The following is a 16,740-nucleotide window of genomic DNA, read 5'->3' as shown; positions in this document are numbered from 1 at the left end:
GACAAGGGAGTTGCGGAGGGAATGCTCTTTACGGAAAGCGAACAGGGGTGGGGAGGATAATAAATATCTGGTGGTGTGCTCCAAGTGTAGGTGGCTTAAGTTCACATGGACCATCTCAGATACCTCCCTCCCCTTCCTGGACACCTCCATCCCCATCAACAATGACCAACTCAACAAAAGTAAACCCAACTCATTTCCACATACCTTGATCTGTCCTATTTTCCCCTGGTTGAGGAACTCCTCACATATATTTGAGACACCACCACCTCCAAGACTTTCGTTGCCCAGGTTCCCAACGCCTCATCTTCACATTGGACATCCAGTCCTTTATACACCTTGATCAGCCATGAAGAAAGCCTCCAAGCTCTTTGTTTCTTCCTCTCCTGGCATTCCCACCAGTACTCCTCCACTCATTTGTTTGGCTGAACTGGTCCTCACCCTCAATTTCTCCTTTGAATCCTCCCACTAAAGGGGTAGCCATGGGGCCCAGCTATGCTTGTCTGTTTGTGGGATACGTGGAACAGTTCATCTTCTGCAGTTACACCGGCACCAACCCCCACCTTTTCCTCCGTTACATTGATGACTGTATTGGTGCCATCTCGTGCTCCCACGAGGACGTTGAACAGTTCATCAACTTTACCAACGCATTCTGTCCCAACCTTAAGTTCACCATTGCCATCTCAGACATCTCTCTCCCCTTTTTGGACCTCTCCATCTCTATCAACGGTGACCGACTCAACAAAACAAAACACCTACAAATGGACCCCACCACCAGAGATCTATTTCCCTCCTCACCCCATCTGCTTTTCGTAAGGGCCATTCCCCTCCGCGACTCCTTTGTCAGGTCCACCGCCCCACCAGCCTACCTTCCCCTCCCGGCACCTTCACTGCCACTACAGGAATTGCAAAACCTGTACCCACACCTCTTTTTTTTTTTTTTCCAGCCCCACCCCACCCCACCCCCACTTCGCCTCCATCCAAGGCCCCAAAGAAGCCTTGGAGCCTTCCATATCCATCAGAGATTTACCTGCATTTCCATGCATGTAATTTACTGCATCTGTTGCTCCCGATGTGGCCACCTCTACATTGGGGAGACTCCTACTTGCAGAGCCCTTCAGAGATTGTCTCCAGGACACGCGCACCAACCAACCCCACCATCCCGTAGCTGACCACTTCAACTTCCCCTTCCACTCCGCCAAGGACATTGCAGGTCCAGGGCCGCCTCCATCACCAGACTCTAACCACCTGACGCCGGGAGGAAGAACGCCTCATCTTCCACCTTGGGAACCTCCAACCATACAGCATCAATGTGGACTTCACTAGTTTCCTCATCGCCGCCCCCCACCTTATCCCAGTTGCTACCTTCCACCAAGCCACTGCCCTCATGACCTGTCGATCTTCCTTCCCAACATTACCCCACCTCCACCTACCTACCGCGCACTCAGTTACCTTCCCTACAGCCCCACCCCATTCCCATTTATCTCTCAGCTCCCTCAGTCCACAAGCCTCGTTCCTGATGAAGGGCTTATGCCCAAAAGGTCGATTCTTCTGCTCCTCGGATGCTGTCTGACCTCCTGTGCTTTTCCAGTATCACATGTTAGACTCTGATCTCCAGCATCTGCAGTGCTCTCTTTCTACTAGCTGAATATAGCAATATACTGCTGTGCATTACAACTGCACTGAACAAGTCTAAGGTGGTGGACTTGTGTGTTGTTAGAAAAAATTGTGGAATTGCTCTAAGCAACAATTAATATATGAGCCAGAGTAGTTCATCTCTGATTTTTCTGGCACTACCTGTGTTCCAATTGCAGCTCTGCTTTGTTTCTGTCCATCTGTTTTTGTGTAAAGCTGTGTGTCTGCTTTGTTCCCTTAATGTTCCGTGCTGCTTCTCCTTTCTGCTAGTATGAGCAGGCTGCCGACTCCGAGCTTACCTGGGTGGCAGAAACCATGCGAAAGTTGACAGCCTTGGGCCCAATAAGGCTCGAACAAGATCAGACAACAGCTCAACTTCAGGTGCAGAAGGTAGGAATAATGTGTACATGGTGACTCCGAACTTGCATCTGATATAATCCATTTCTACAGGTATCCTTTGAATAAATTATGCACTATTGTTCCATATTATGTACACTTTACACTACAATTTTATTTGCTGCAAATTCATGCTGTATACTAAATCTTTTGGTGAAGGAAAAGATTTACTTTCTGTTGGTCATTTTATTTTCTCTTGATCTGGTTTTGTTTTCCTCAACTATTTCTCCCCTCTAACCAAAAGTCATACCTTTCAAGAGGGAGAGAAAATTGTTATAATATCTATAAGCAATTTTAAGGAAAATAGTTTAACTCCTTTCATTTTATTCGCAACTCTGATATAGTTGTTCCTGTCTCTTTTTTTTCTCATCTTTTGAGATTCAGTTCAGTTCAAAACACAAGTGATGGTTAGTGATTGCCACCATATTCAAATTATGAAATGGGTAGTGAGCCTACCTTTCTCTAGCTACAATTCCTGTTTCAATGGTAGATTAAAATTTAGGATTCAGTTTAAAATCAGGTTCTGTAGAATGAATTTTAACTATTGAAATGACGTTCATGTGCCATTTAAGGGTGTGTTAATGAGTAGACTTTCAGCTTTTTCCCATTATCCCTCTGTAGTGTACTAGGGTATTGATCCGTGCAGTGCATTTAATAGTGTTCTGTAGGGAACTGTTCTAGACTGCTGATCTTTAAACTATTGGACAAACTGAGCTAATCAAATTCTTATGTTTGATATTTTTAAACAACCATTAAATTCTAATTGGTCCTTATATCTACAGTTCTTATTTGAAGAGCTGAAACTCGAGGATTATTTGAAATATAATTAACTTACAAACCAGTTGACCACTGGTTCAACCAAAATAGGCAGTAATTAACGCTGCATCTCACATACATTCCATTTGCAAAGCAGTTTACAATTTTCTGGCTGTCCTAAACTTCCATTTTATTTCGCTCGGGTTCACTCATCCATGACTTTGTATGCACCATGTCAGCGTAACAAAATGAAACTTAGTGATCTGAGTTATGTTGAAGGTAGGAACTGTAGACAGTTAGACACCATATGCAGTATTGACACTAGAGATCATGTGATGTTGTGTTTCCATGTTTTAAAACCATTTCTTTAATGTCTTTAGGCCTTTTCAATAGATGTCATAAGGCACAAGGATTCAATAGATGAATTGGTAAACACTCAAGAAGAAATTCTAAGTACCTGCGGTGACGAACAGAAAACAATGTTGCAGGTATTATTTTGGTATTTCTGCAGATGGCCTACCAGGAACACTGAATGTTTACAATTACATGTATTCACTTAATAAAAACCAAGCTGTGAAATGTGCATATTTACTTCCATAAAATGAATTATTATTTGCATGCCATAAGGCAGAAATATTACAATTTGTGAAATTTTAATAAACATTGTAAAATTGTCAGTCAAGACATTGAATATTGAAGGAGGGCCCTGTGATAATTAATCTAAAATATGTATGTCTATGTGTACGCACATCCACATAGGAGAAAATGGACTTGTTGCAGCAACAATACGAGACAGTCAGTCTGATGAACACTGAAAGATACTCCCAATTGGAGCGGGCTCAAGTCCTTATTAACCAGTTCTGGGAAACACATGAGGAGCTGTGCCCTTGGCTTGATGAGACCAGAAGTCTGATATCACAACTCCCACCACCAGCTGTTGACCATGAGATGCTGAAACTACAACAAGAAGAAATGAGGGTAAGGATAAAAGGACAGTTGAATTGTGACACAAATGCAATGCTGGAGGAACTCAGCAAATCTGGAAGCATCTGTAGAGTGAAATAGAGTTAATATTTCGAGTCTTTCACGACGCTTTTTCCAAATCTTTTGTTTTTATTTAATGTAGATTTATCCATACGCTTAAATTCTTCAGTGTATACATGCCTTTGCAGTTCAGGTTGCCAGATTCTCCATTGAAACCAGTAAGCTATTTAGGATTGAAGGAAAACAGAAGATAAGGGAACATTCTGTATGTTGTCAGTTGTGGGAAAAGGTGACTATGGTGTATCAGAACTACCATAAAGGGAACAACTTAAACTATCCAATGCCAGGACCATCTATTCCAGGTAGAACATATCCAAAACCCCAGGAGTTTGATTTTCTGTGTTCTATCTTCCACGTTTCTTGAGGTTCCTTGCTCGGCAGACAACCTGATTGGCAAGCGTGGCTTCCGATCAGATGGAGCACTCTGAAGAAGCAGTTGCAGGGTTGGATTGTTCTGATTGCTGACCCTGGAGAAGGTTTAATTGATCTGATCCTGAAGCCTTGAGTTGGGACGGAATGCCTGATCCTGGGATGGACTGTAGGATTGGAATGATTTGTGTTTGTGTAGTGGGGGGGGGGGCGGGGATCAGGACGGGGGGGGAGGTCGGTGCAGGGGTTGGTTATAGAGAGCTAGGGATGTAGCACTGTTCCTTCACCCAGCCAACAAGGAATGCTGCCTGTGGCTGCCCTCCGCTCACTGCAGCTTCCAGTTTTCCCAAGGCTGAAGAAACCCAGCTGATGACAGCTTCATTAGCATTTAAAGTCCTAACCACAAACACCAATGACGTGTTTACTTTCAAGAAATTCATGTGCAAGACATCATGCTGGAGTTGTACAGTGTCTTGATGAGATCGTATTATGTGCAGCTTCAGTCTCCTTCCCTCAGAAAGGATACATGTTCCTTGGAGGAAGTTCAATGCAAGATTATTGGATTGATTTCTTGGATGAAAGGCCTTCCCTTTGAGGAGAGTTTGCAGATAAAATTTGTTCTTGAGAGATTTGATGGGACCTAATTGAAATACACACATTCTTCAGAGGTTTGACAAGATAGTTCCTGGAAGGATTTCTCACTTGGCTAGAGCGTCTATATTAGAGGTTGTGTTTCTTGCAAGCTGTGTATGCTCATAGCCATGCAGCAATCTGAAAGGGTCGTGCAGGTTGCTCACACATTGTCAATTAAAATACCACGTGAGCAAAACGTCAAATATTTAAAGTCACCATGTATTCAAATGAACAGTTTATGCAGAACAAAAATCCTAGAAGGGATAGGTCACAGTCTCAGAATAAGACATGGCCATTTAGATCTGAGATAAGAAGTTTCTGCACTTAAAAAGTTGTGAATCTTTGGAATTCTGTGTCAGAGGAACTTGTGAACGTTAAATTGTCAGTGTACTGAAAGTAGGGATGGACACTTTATCTCCATGTCTCCATTCCATTGATACAGAAAATGTGGAAAGCTGTGACTGATGTAGAACGTCTTACAAAAGGGCAGGATTGAAGGACCAAATTGCCTACTACTATTTGTTAAGTGTTATAGTTATGTTCTCTGACTGAGTGTGGCTCACCTGTGAAGCACAAAATACTGAATTTGCCCATTTGATATTTTGTTTCATATTATGCAAGAAGTGTCATCTTATGTCCCCATATATTTAGAGTTCTTTCAACTTTGCGACCTGTTTTTTTTTTCATAACAGCAACTTCGTGAATCAATCTCCGAACACAAGCCTCATATCGATAAATTGATGAAGATTGGCCCTCAGCTGATGGTGTTGAATTCTGATGAGGGTAAAATGGTTCATGAAAAATATACCACAGCTGAAGAACTTTATGCTAAAATAAAGCAGGATGCAAGACAGCGGGCTTTGGCTTTGGATGAAGCAATTTCTCAGTCTGCTCAGGTACGCCGGTGATCCTAGCTCATTTGCATGGGGATTTTTCGGAGGATATTCATTTGATTATGAAAAGGGGATTGTCTTTCCTTTTTATTCTTTTTGTTCTCCATTGCTGTCACTACCTAATATAATTCTTGCTTCAGAATGCTGGCTAGTCTAGATTACAGGCATCTCCTTGACAACATCAGTTACATTGTTTGAAAATATTCTACTCCTGGAGTCATTGTACCTTTAGTTTCAGAACCATTGGAAACAGTAATAAAGTGAAATGTGAGGTAATAATTTGCAATGAATGACCGATTAATTGACCAATTAACAGAAAGGTTGGTGATTTTTGATGAATTAGCAATTCATTGATAAATTTGCATGTATCTATAATTGGGAATCAGTTACCTGAAACTTTGACAGCCTCTAAACAATGCATACTCTGAAAACCTGCTTATTTGATAGTTGTGGGTTCAATTTTTGCTTTGTTTGCAAGTCATATCCGGTAATGTGTGCCCATTTTCTCCTTTTTAAATTAATGCATTTCTTAATATAATTATTTATTGATACTTCCTTACTGGCTGTTCTTTTCATCAGTGGTGTTGATGTAGTGTGTTTAACATAGTATTCTAGTGGAAATTAAGAATGACGCATGCAGCGTAGGGAGTAGGGATCAGTACAGCAGTATGGAAAGAAAATTATGACAGACTCCTTTCACGTGGCATAAACATCAGGAATGTTTGCAAAGTGTATCCCTTCCATATTTGTCTGTTTCAATGCATTCCCTTGTGTTCCCCCTTCATAGTTTTCTCATACTAACATGTCATTTGTTTTCCATTCCGCTCAACTCGTGGAATTAAATGTTTATTTGCCGACACATCCTGCTACGTTGTGTTTAATTGTTGTGTTCATCAATCTACTCATTAGCATGCTGAGGTAAGCAGAGCTCCTTGGAAAATCGATTGCTGCACTTTGAGGTTGCTCTTCCATTTTAGTTTGTGTTGATGTGCCTATCATTAGGAATCAGTTACCTGAAGCTTGGACAGCCTCTAAACAATGCATACAAAAGTTATACATGCAGTACTCCAAAAACCTGCTTGTTTGATAGTTGCGGGTTCAATTTTGCTATATTTTACTAAGTAAAATACATTGCTTTTAAAATTGTTCCTTTTGCATCACTGTAATTGACAACTGGCATTTTTGTTTTGAAAAAAAAATCTTAGCATTTCTGCTTCTTGGTCTATTTTTATATTATTGTTGAGCAACATTTTCTTTTTAATCCTAATGTAGTGTCCAGATTAGATTAAAACCTACCTCTCAGCTAGTCAAATAATATCCTTGAGTCCAACTTCAAAAATTCTGTATTCCTCCAGATTGATCATTCCATTTTCACTTCTCACCTGAGCCTGACTGAACATAACTGTCAAAGTAATGCTGAAATGTGAGCACCTGCCACTTCTAACATGATTCAATCTCAACATTTTGTTGAAGTTAGGACTTCTACAGCCCATATGAGAAAGTAGTTTTCTCCCACTTAGTTTAACTTCCAATTTCCAAGTGAATGGATATTTTTCAAGACCAATATAGTAACTAGTTGCTACAAAACCAGACTATGCTCTCATGTATGTTTCAATGTAACTAATTATTATAGTATTTATATTTCTTTTTTAAAAAATTGTTAATGTTTCCAATTTTGTATGTCACTTAAGTTGACTTCTAGCTCTATTAAGTGTTTGTTCAGTTATTGTTGTGATTTTAATCTATGGAATAGGTCTTATAAGTTGATGAGCAAGATCTACAATATAATTCAACATTTTGAAGCTTTGGGACATTTGGTTTTAAGTAAATAAGTTTATTTTGTCACACATTATAAGAATTTAGCTTCATTCAGAGGACTTGTTTAATTGTGACGAATCAGATAAGTTTCTGTTTAATCTTTGATGGAAGTGAATAATAGTTATTATATTCGCTGTAGTAAAAAGGTAATTCAATATAAGTAGTCTTCCATTTTTTAGTTTGAAGTGTAAAATTATAAAAAAAAATTCAAGCATTTCTAATACCAAATTAACTAAATTACATGAGCTAAATTTATGTTGCAGATTTAATGTTGCAAGTTTTATTTTTTATGCACCTGGATAAGAATGTAATTTTCAAAATTTAAATTAATTCATTTGTAGATTATTCACATTCAGAGTAGATATTAACCATTGATTGTGACGACAGCATAATTTTATTAATCTCAAGAGTCCAATTTTTCAATAGTTCAAGTTATAGGAGAGTGAAAATGCCTAAAGAAAAATTATAACTCTGTTTACTCAGAATAAATTTCCCTTACTCCAAATACAAATTCAAAATACAATGATGTGGAATGTGTGACTATTTTTGTAGCCTGTGTTTTGTTTAAATTGGAGCATCAATGTTTCTTTGTTTCCTTTTCAATAATTCCATATTTTCTTCCAAATTGACTCAATCATAGAAATTCATATGAAAGTTGAGGTGACTTAGCTTTATTAAATTAATTAAACTACGCAGAACCTCAATGAGTTATTTATTATACATTTTGATGCAAGAACAAATTTTATTTGCAGACAATCCAGAAGACTTGCAACAAAATGGTGTGCTAATCGTTGCATCACTCAAGTTTGCACTGATAATTTCTGCTGCATATTGCTTTAGATAAGGATGATTCTGAGAAAATTGTCAATGTTAACTGCACTTTCTCTTATTTATGATTTTGTTTAGTTTCATGATAAGATTGATCCAATGTTGGAGTCTCTGGGACACATTGTTGATCGGATGCGGACGCCCCCATCAATACCCGCTGAAGTTGAGAAAATCAAAGAGCACATCAATGAGAACAAAAATATTGCAATGGAGCTTGAAAAACTTCAACCATCTTTTGAAGCTCTTAAACGTCGTGGTGAGGAACTGATTGGACGGTCATCTGGAGCAGATGAAGATCCTGCAGCTAAAGGTATTGAATATTTAAGTTTTGAATTCCTACATAACAACAAGACTGATCATCATTGTAAAGGCTGCATTCAGTTTTTGCAATCCCACCTAGTAATAAGCAATTTAACAATTTGGTTCCAGATCAGAAACTGGTTCCAGATTGCTGAATGTATTTCTCAAATGTTTAAAGCAAAATTAAAATCTGTCCATCTAATGTTAACTGTTTGTAATCCATTGTTCAGGATCTGGTGAATGGAATATTATCAGATTTATTAATGTAAAATGCTTTGGGATATTCTGACAACATTATGCATGTTACCTGTTTTCAATGTCTTTTTTAAAAACTTGGTGATATTTTTGCCTCAAATTTGTATTGCACCCAATTCAGGAAACACGAATGAATGAAAAGAATTTGCATTTTGTGCAATGCCTTTCACCAATTCAGAACATAAGTTAAACAGCATTAATGAATTGTTCTTGAAGTGTAGTCACTAGTCTAATATAGACAGTCAATTTGTGCAACAGAAGCTCCAATTTTTAAAAAATGCAATGAATAGGCATAATTCAGCATTCATGGCTATGTCAGTGTTTTGGAAACAGATGGACTGAGTTGCCCACCTATCATGGTGGAACTGACCTATTCAATTAATCAGTTTCACAGTTGAAAGAGTTCTTTATACATGCCATGGAAACATAAAAAATAGAGTCGGCTATTCAGCCAATCGAGCTCACGATTCAACAGGATCATGGATGATCCTCTATCACAATACCATACTCCTGGACTGTCCCACTCTGCCTTGACGCCCTTAGCATGTAGACATCTACTTATTTCTTAAATATATTCAGTGACCTGAATTTCACGGAATCACTGTCTTCTCAGTGAAAAAATGTTATCTCTCGCTCTAAAATGCTTACTGCACACCCTGAGACTAAGATTTCTTCTTTGGGACCCCCTATCCAGGGGAAGCATCATTTCTGTACTCAGTCTGTCTAGCTCTGTCAGAATTTTATGTTTCAATGTAATCCACTTTTATTCTTTTATACTTCAAGTTAATATAACATCAACCTAATCTCTCCTCATATGACATCCCAAGAATCAATTTGGTGAACCTTCACTGCACTGCCTCTATGAAAGTATATCTCTTGGTACATACCACACAATGTTCCAGATGAGCAGTACCTCTAGTCATACGGTATGGAAACAGATCTTTTGATCCAACCTGTTCCATTCCAAACATAATCCCAAGCTAAACTAGTCCCACCTGCCTGTTCCTTGCCCAAATCCCTCCACGTTTTTTCTGTTCATGTATCTATCCAAATATCATTTAAACACTGTAATTGTATCCACATCCTCAGGAAGTTCATTCCACATATAAACCACCCTCTGTGTTTAAAAAAAAAAAAAAAAATTGCCTGAGCTGAAGACTTTCTGGCTCCTGGACTCAAACTGCCGTGAAGGCCAAAGTACTGGTAATTTCCTAACTGCCTGCTGTACCAGCATGCTTGCTTTTAATGGCTGGTGTGCAAAGACACCTTGCTGTACTTTTACATCAACACTTCCTAATCTATAACTACTTAAATGATACTCTGCAATTCAGTTTTTCTTACCAAGAGAACAACTACTTTTTACCACATGATACTGCAACTGCCATGCCCACTCTTTCAAATTGTCTAAGTATCCTTAAATCATCTTTACATCCTCCTCACCATTCTCAATCTAATTTGGTATCATCAGCAAATTTGGAAATATTACATTTGTTTCCCTCATCCAAATCATTGATGGATGTTATGTAACTGGGAACAAGTACTGATCCTTGTAAGATTCCATTTGTGCTTTCCATTCCAAAGGCATTTGTTCCTATTGTTTCCTGTCTTCTAACCAATTCTCAATGCATGCCATACATTACCGCCAATCCCAAATGCTTTGATTTTGCATGCCAACATCTTAAGTGGAACTTTATCAAAAAGGTTTTGAAAATCCAAATAAACCGCACCCAATCGTTCACCCTCCTCTATTCTACTAATTACATCTTCAAAAAACTCCAGAAGATTTGTCAAACAAGATTTTCCTTTCATAAATCCTTGGTGACTTTGTGTAATCACATTGGTATTTTGAGTGTCCTTTTATCACATCATTTATAAAGACTCCAACACTTTCCCAACTGCTGATATCAGGCCAGTCTGTAACTTCCAGTTTTCTTTATCCTTCATTTTTTTTAAAGTAGTGGTGGTTAGATTTTCTATTCTCCCGTCCATTGGGACTACAGAACTTTATAAGATGACAACCAATGCATCCATATTTTCCTGGCCACTGCCGTTGGTGCCAAGGGATGTGGAGTTATAGGGAATTTATCAACTTTCAGTCCCATTCATTTCTTCAGCATTTTGTTTTTACAAATACTAATCACCTTCAATTCCTCCTTCCTAATGCACCCTTGCTTCCCTAGCATTTCTGGGAAATTATTTGTGTATTCTTATGTGAAGACAGAACTGAAACAGTTGTTTAATAGACCTGCCAATTCCTTGACCTCCATTATCAGTTCTCCTGTTACAAACTGTAAGGGACCTACATTTGTCTTGAATAATTCGTTTCTCTTTTCATGCTGATTTTGGTCACTTTTTTTTTAATGGATTTGAGTACTAATAAAAAGAGACTTGCTGCTTTTTATTTAGATTGAACATAATGTATCTAAACAGATTTAGTTGCATACATTTAGCAAAGGCTGCAGTAATTTTATTTCTACATCTGAAATAAATGTTGATTGTTACAATTTGTTGCAGGTAACGGTAATTTTAAGACGATTTATCATCTAATACAAATGACCAAAGCTCTTTCCTATTGCACGATTGAGGATAACTGATTCAATTTTGATCGGGTTCTAAACAGTCAGCTTTTTCAAACTGCACTGACTAGTCCGTTTCCAAAGAGTCTAATATTTGAAATATTACCCTTCATTGTCTGCTCTGATGGGTTCCTTTCTGGCAGTGTTCGATCCTTCTGGGACCATTGATCAGGAACAAAGACATCTTAAATATTCTAGCTTACTTTCTTCCAATCTGTAATCCTTTAGCCATTCAAGACAAATTGGATGAGATGGTATTTTACTGGGAAGATATCAAAAGTCGTGGTGAAGAGAGAGATATTAAACTATTAGATGTACTTGATCTGGCTGAAAAGTTCTGGTGTGACATGGCTGCCTTGCTGACCACCATTAAGGATACACAGGACATAGTGAGAGACCTGGAGAGTCCTGGTATTGACCCCTCAATCATTAAACAACAACAAGAGGCTGCAGAGGTATGGAAAATATTAAATTTTCTTTGTACTCTCAAATCTGTAAATATGTTCCAAATATTTATTTGTCTTGACTGAAATCACAAAAATTGATTTTTTTATTTTTAAAAATAGATTGTAATGTGGGAGCTTCTCAGGATTAATAATTTTCTGGTAATATTCTGTTGATTTCAGACAATTAAGGAGGAGACAGATGGACTCCATGAAGAACTAGAATTTGTAAGAATCCTGGGAGCAGACCTCATCTTTGCTTGTGGAGAATTTGAAAAACCAGAAGTGAAGAAAAGCATAGATGAGGTAAAATTGTGCAATGAACTAGGATTAACTAATAACCTCAGTTATGATGTCGCTAGGTAATAAAGACCATATAATGATTGAATTTTGCATTTGGTTTGAAAGAGGAATGCTTCCAAGACTTTTGTTTTTAAGAAGTAAATAAGAGGAATTATGAGGACATGAAAGCAGAACTGGCTAAAGCGGAGTGGTGGCAGATCAAAAGGTTGGACAGAATAACCAAAGAATTGATTGAAGAGGGAAATGATACAGTACAAGAGAAAGCTGACCAGAAGCATACAAACAGCTATTAGGAGACTCCATAAATATTTTCATAGAGTCATAAAGATGTACAGCATAGAAACAGACCCTTTGCTCCAATTCGTTCATACCGACCAGATATCCCAACGCAATCTAGTCCCACCTGCCAGCAACCAGTCCATATCCCTCCAAACCCTTCCTATTCATATACCCATCCAGATGCCTCTTAAATGTTACAATTGTACCCGCCTCCACCACTTCCTCTCGCAGCTCATTCCATACCACCCTCTGCGTGAAAAAGTTGCCCCTTGGGTCTCTTTTATATCATTCCCCTCTCACCCTAAACCTATGCCCTCTAGTTCTGGACTCCTTATTTGAAGAAGAGTTTTAAGATTCAGTCATATCCCATTAAATTCAACAATGGCGAAAGTAACTCCTTTGTTGAAAAGAGCGGGAGATGTCAGGAAACGACATGCTACTTAACATCTGTCATAGAGAGAATGTTAGAAGCTACTGATAAAAGGTTGTAGCAGAGTACTTGGGTAAGTTTCAAGGTAATCAGGCAGAATTAACATGGTTTTGTGAAAGATAAATCATATTTGACCAGTCAGTTGGAGTTGTTTAAGGAGATGATCCTGCTGTTAATTATGTTTTGAGTGCATGTAAAATATTATTCATAATAATGATTAAATAATACATTCTGGGTTAAAGTGTATAGGATGAAGATAATATAGCATGGAATGAGAATTGGTTAAGAAATAGGAAAAAGTGAGAATAAATGGCTCTCTTCATGAATGGCAGGTGATGACTAGTGGTGTACCACAGGATCCTTACTATTCACAATGCATATATAAATGACCAAAATGAGGGAATCACATGCACCTTTTTCCAGAGTTGCTGATGACACAACTAGGTAGTATTGTTTGTGAGAAAGATGTTAAGAAGACTAAGGTGACCTCAGTAAGTTGTGTAAATGGGCAAACTTATGACAGATCCAGTAATAATCACTAAATGTGAAGTTATGTACTTTGTGCAAACAACAAAAAGGCAGAGTATTATTTAAATTATATAATGGGGAGTATGGCTGTACAAAGGGATCTGGGTGTCCTTGTACACCAGTCAATAAAAGCAGACTGGCAGCTGCAACAAGCATTGAGGAAGAAAAATTGTATTTTGACCTTTTATTGTGAGAGGATTTGAATTCCGAAAGAGTGATGTTTTACTTCAGGTATACAAGGCCTTGGTTGGACCACATATGGAGTATCGCATGCAACTTTGGTCTCCCTACCAAAGAGAGGATGTACTTTCCATGGAGGGAGTGCAGCAGATGTTCAAAAGTCCAATAAAGGGAATGGCAGGCCAGCCCTCTGAGGGGAGATTGGTTCAACTGGGCTTGTATTTTTTGAGTTTAAAAGGTTGAGAAAAAATCTGATTGAAACATATAAAATTCCAACAGGGCTGGACTAACCAGATGCAGAAAGGATTCTTTCCATGAATGGAGATGCTAGAATCAGGTGATGCATTAGAGTAGAGGATAGACCATTTAGGATTGAGAGGAAGGAAAGATTTCTTCACTCAACAAGTAGTGAACCTGTGGTATTCTCTACTACAGAAGGCTGTGGAGGCTAAGTCACTGAATATATTCCAGAAAGAGAGAGATGCATTATTAGATTTTAAAGACTTCAAGTGGTATAAAGAAAGCAGGTTTGAGAGAAAAGATTGACCATAGTCCTACTGACTGAGGGAGCAGGCTCGAAAGGCCAAATTCCCTGCTCCTGCTCCTAGTTTCAATGATACCAGTTTGTTAGAACTTGATTGAGACATTAATGGGCATGAGACAAGTGGCTCATCAATATTCTATTTTGAGAGTTAAATCTTGAAAAGAAATTATAGTAATTATGACAAAGCACTAAATGTAAGAAAGGATTCTCAATTTATTATTTGTTAAACTGAGTAAACTGGGCAGCATGGTGGCTCAGTGGTTAGCATTGCTGCCTCACAGCGCCAGGTTCGGTTCCAGCCTCTGGCGACTGTCTGTGTGGAGTTTGCACATTCTCCCCTTGTCTGCATGGATTTCCTCCGGGTGCTCCGGTTTCATCCCACAATCCAAAGATGTGCAGGTTAGGTGAATTGGCCGTGCTAAATTGCCCATAATGTTCAGGGATGTGTAGGTTAGGTGTATTAGTCAGGGGTAAATGTAGGATAGGCGAATGGATTTGGGTGGCATACTCTTCGGATGGACGATGTGGACCTATTGGGCTGAAGGGCCTGGTTTCCACACTCTGGGGATTTTTCTTCATCGTTGTCGTCTTAAGATTAGATTACTTGTTTTCAGGTAATGTTACTCCTCCACTTCTTCTGTAATTCCATCCAGTCTGACAAACCTTCTGGATCTCTGCATTCCTCCATTTCCAGCCTCTTGTATATCCCCAATTTTCATCATTGGTAGCAGTGCATTTATCTACCAAGGGTCTTAGGTTTTGAAATTCCCTCCCTAAACCTTTTCACCTCTGTTCCTTTAAGATACTCCCTAAAACATGTCTGATTGACCAGAACTTTGGTAACCTGCCCCAATATCTCCTTAAGCATCTTGTTTTATCCAGTTCTGCTTCTGTGAAACAGAAGATGCGATGTGGTGGGTTGTACCATCATATTTCCTTTCTAATGGATTCTATCATAAATATTTCTAGCTCAATTATGCATGGGATAACCTGAACAAAGCATGGAAAGAGCGGATGGACAAACTGGAGGAGGTCATGCAGGCAGCTGTACAATACCAAGATTCACTGCAAGTAAGGAATGTTCTGCATACCATCATTGTATATGTGAATGAAGTACTAATTTGAATAATACTACTTGATTTGTTATGATGTTTAGGCAATGTTTGACTGGCTGGATAATACAGTGATAAAACTTGGTGAGATGTCTCCAGTAGGCACGGACATCAGCACTGTGAAACAACAAATAAACGAAATGAAGGTGAGTTACTGTTACAGTAAAATAACATGCAACATACACAAAGCATTAGAAGGAATCAACAAAATGAAATAAAAATAGTGCTCCACTTTTACTGTTCACATTCATTTCATCTTGGTTTTATCTAAAATAAACATTCATTCCTTTTAATGGATTGACAAGATTACCTGATGTCCATCATTAGATTGTTCAATTCATTTGGACAGCGAATAGCTGGACCATATTGAGCCAGGTGACAGGACTTTGCTGTGTTGGTTAACTTGGCCATTTTGCGCAATGTAGCAATGGCCTTACTATCTGCTTCAGAGCCATTAGGTTGCATTCTAAATGAGTATAGAGTCAAATCCATTTGACTGTCTCCTTCATTGGTAGCTGCTGACATTACTGTTTACACACTCATCTGAAGTATTATCATTTGGTACTGCACAAAGCAAACTGCAGTAACATGCCAGAATTTTAAAAGTTGAGGTGCAAGCGTTAGTGGACTTAGTTGGAAAGGGAAAATCATTGCAATATAGCTTTGATTTTAACTTTGTTACAATTTTGTGTTAATATTTGATGTGCCCTTATGGATGACACTTAACTTTCTCACTGCACTTACACTCCACAGGAGTTTAAAATGGAGGTTTACCAGCAGCAAATAGAAATGGAAAAACTGAACCACCAGGGGGAGCTACTGCTTAAGAGAGCCTCAGATGACACGGACCGTGACATAATTCAGCAGCCGCTCACTGAGCTCAAACACCTCTGGGAAGATCTGGGCGAAAAGATTATTCGCAGACAGGTATAAGCGGCCTGCTACAGTTAAGATTTCCAAGTGCTGCTTTTAATGTGTGCATTATCCATACATAAATTGATATGGTGTAAAATACTTTGCCAGTGCTTCAGCCAATTATGACCTCTTAAAGATATGGAAAGTCATAAAAGACCAGGAAGGAGACAGACCAATTTAAGTTGTACACTCAGGTTCATGATTTGTACATGAATTTAAGTGCTGGAGGGAATTAAAGCAAAAACTATCAAGTTTTGACATTCACTACAATATTACATTGACAAAGAATTCAAGTTCCATGTTTAAAGTGATGTGCAAATGCAGTAAAGGTGCTGTGAGACCAAACTACTACACAGTGAGTTTTTGGGGCATGGAATGTCTGGAAATGTGACGGAGACCAGTTCAGTTGAGGCTTCCAAGAGGGCAATGGATTAATTTTGGGTAGTAATGTTTTGCAGGGATATGGGCAAAGGGGATGCAACTGGCAAGAGATAAGAGAAGGCTAA

The 16,740-nt window shown here is 38.7% G+C and overlaps 1 protein-coding gene across 1 annotated transcript in view; it reads left to right on the top strand.

Annotated features, from left to right (window-relative positions):
* Positions 1-16,740, top strand: part of LOC122563694 (microtubule-actin cross-linking factor 1) — a 536,485-nt gene that overhangs the window by 452,808 nt on the left and 66,937 nt on the right. Inside the window, 10 exon segments of the mRNA XM_087976866.1 lie at positions 1,903-2,022; positions 3,165-3,272; positions 3,544-3,762; positions 5,523-5,726; positions 8,448-8,679; positions 11,729-11,955; positions 12,127-12,249; positions 15,177-15,278; positions 15,364-15,465; positions 16,073-16,246. Coding sequence (XP_087832992.1) covers positions 1,903-2,022; positions 3,165-3,272; positions 3,544-3,762; positions 5,523-5,726; positions 8,448-8,679; positions 11,729-11,955; positions 12,127-12,249; positions 15,177-15,278; positions 15,364-15,465; positions 16,073-16,246 — 1,611 coding nt within the window.

Source organism: Chiloscyllium plagiosum, unplaced genomic scaffold, assembly GCF_037043375.1.
Source record: "Chiloscyllium plagiosum isolate Xiang-an unplaced genomic scaffold, Cpla_swu_hap1 HiC_scaffold_30, whole genome shotgun sequence".
Classification (NCBI taxonomy): domain Eukaryota; kingdom Metazoa; phylum Chordata; class Chondrichthyes; order Orectolobiformes; family Hemiscylliidae; genus Chiloscyllium; species Chiloscyllium plagiosum.
This window is presented reverse-complemented; position numbering and strand designations above follow the sequence as displayed.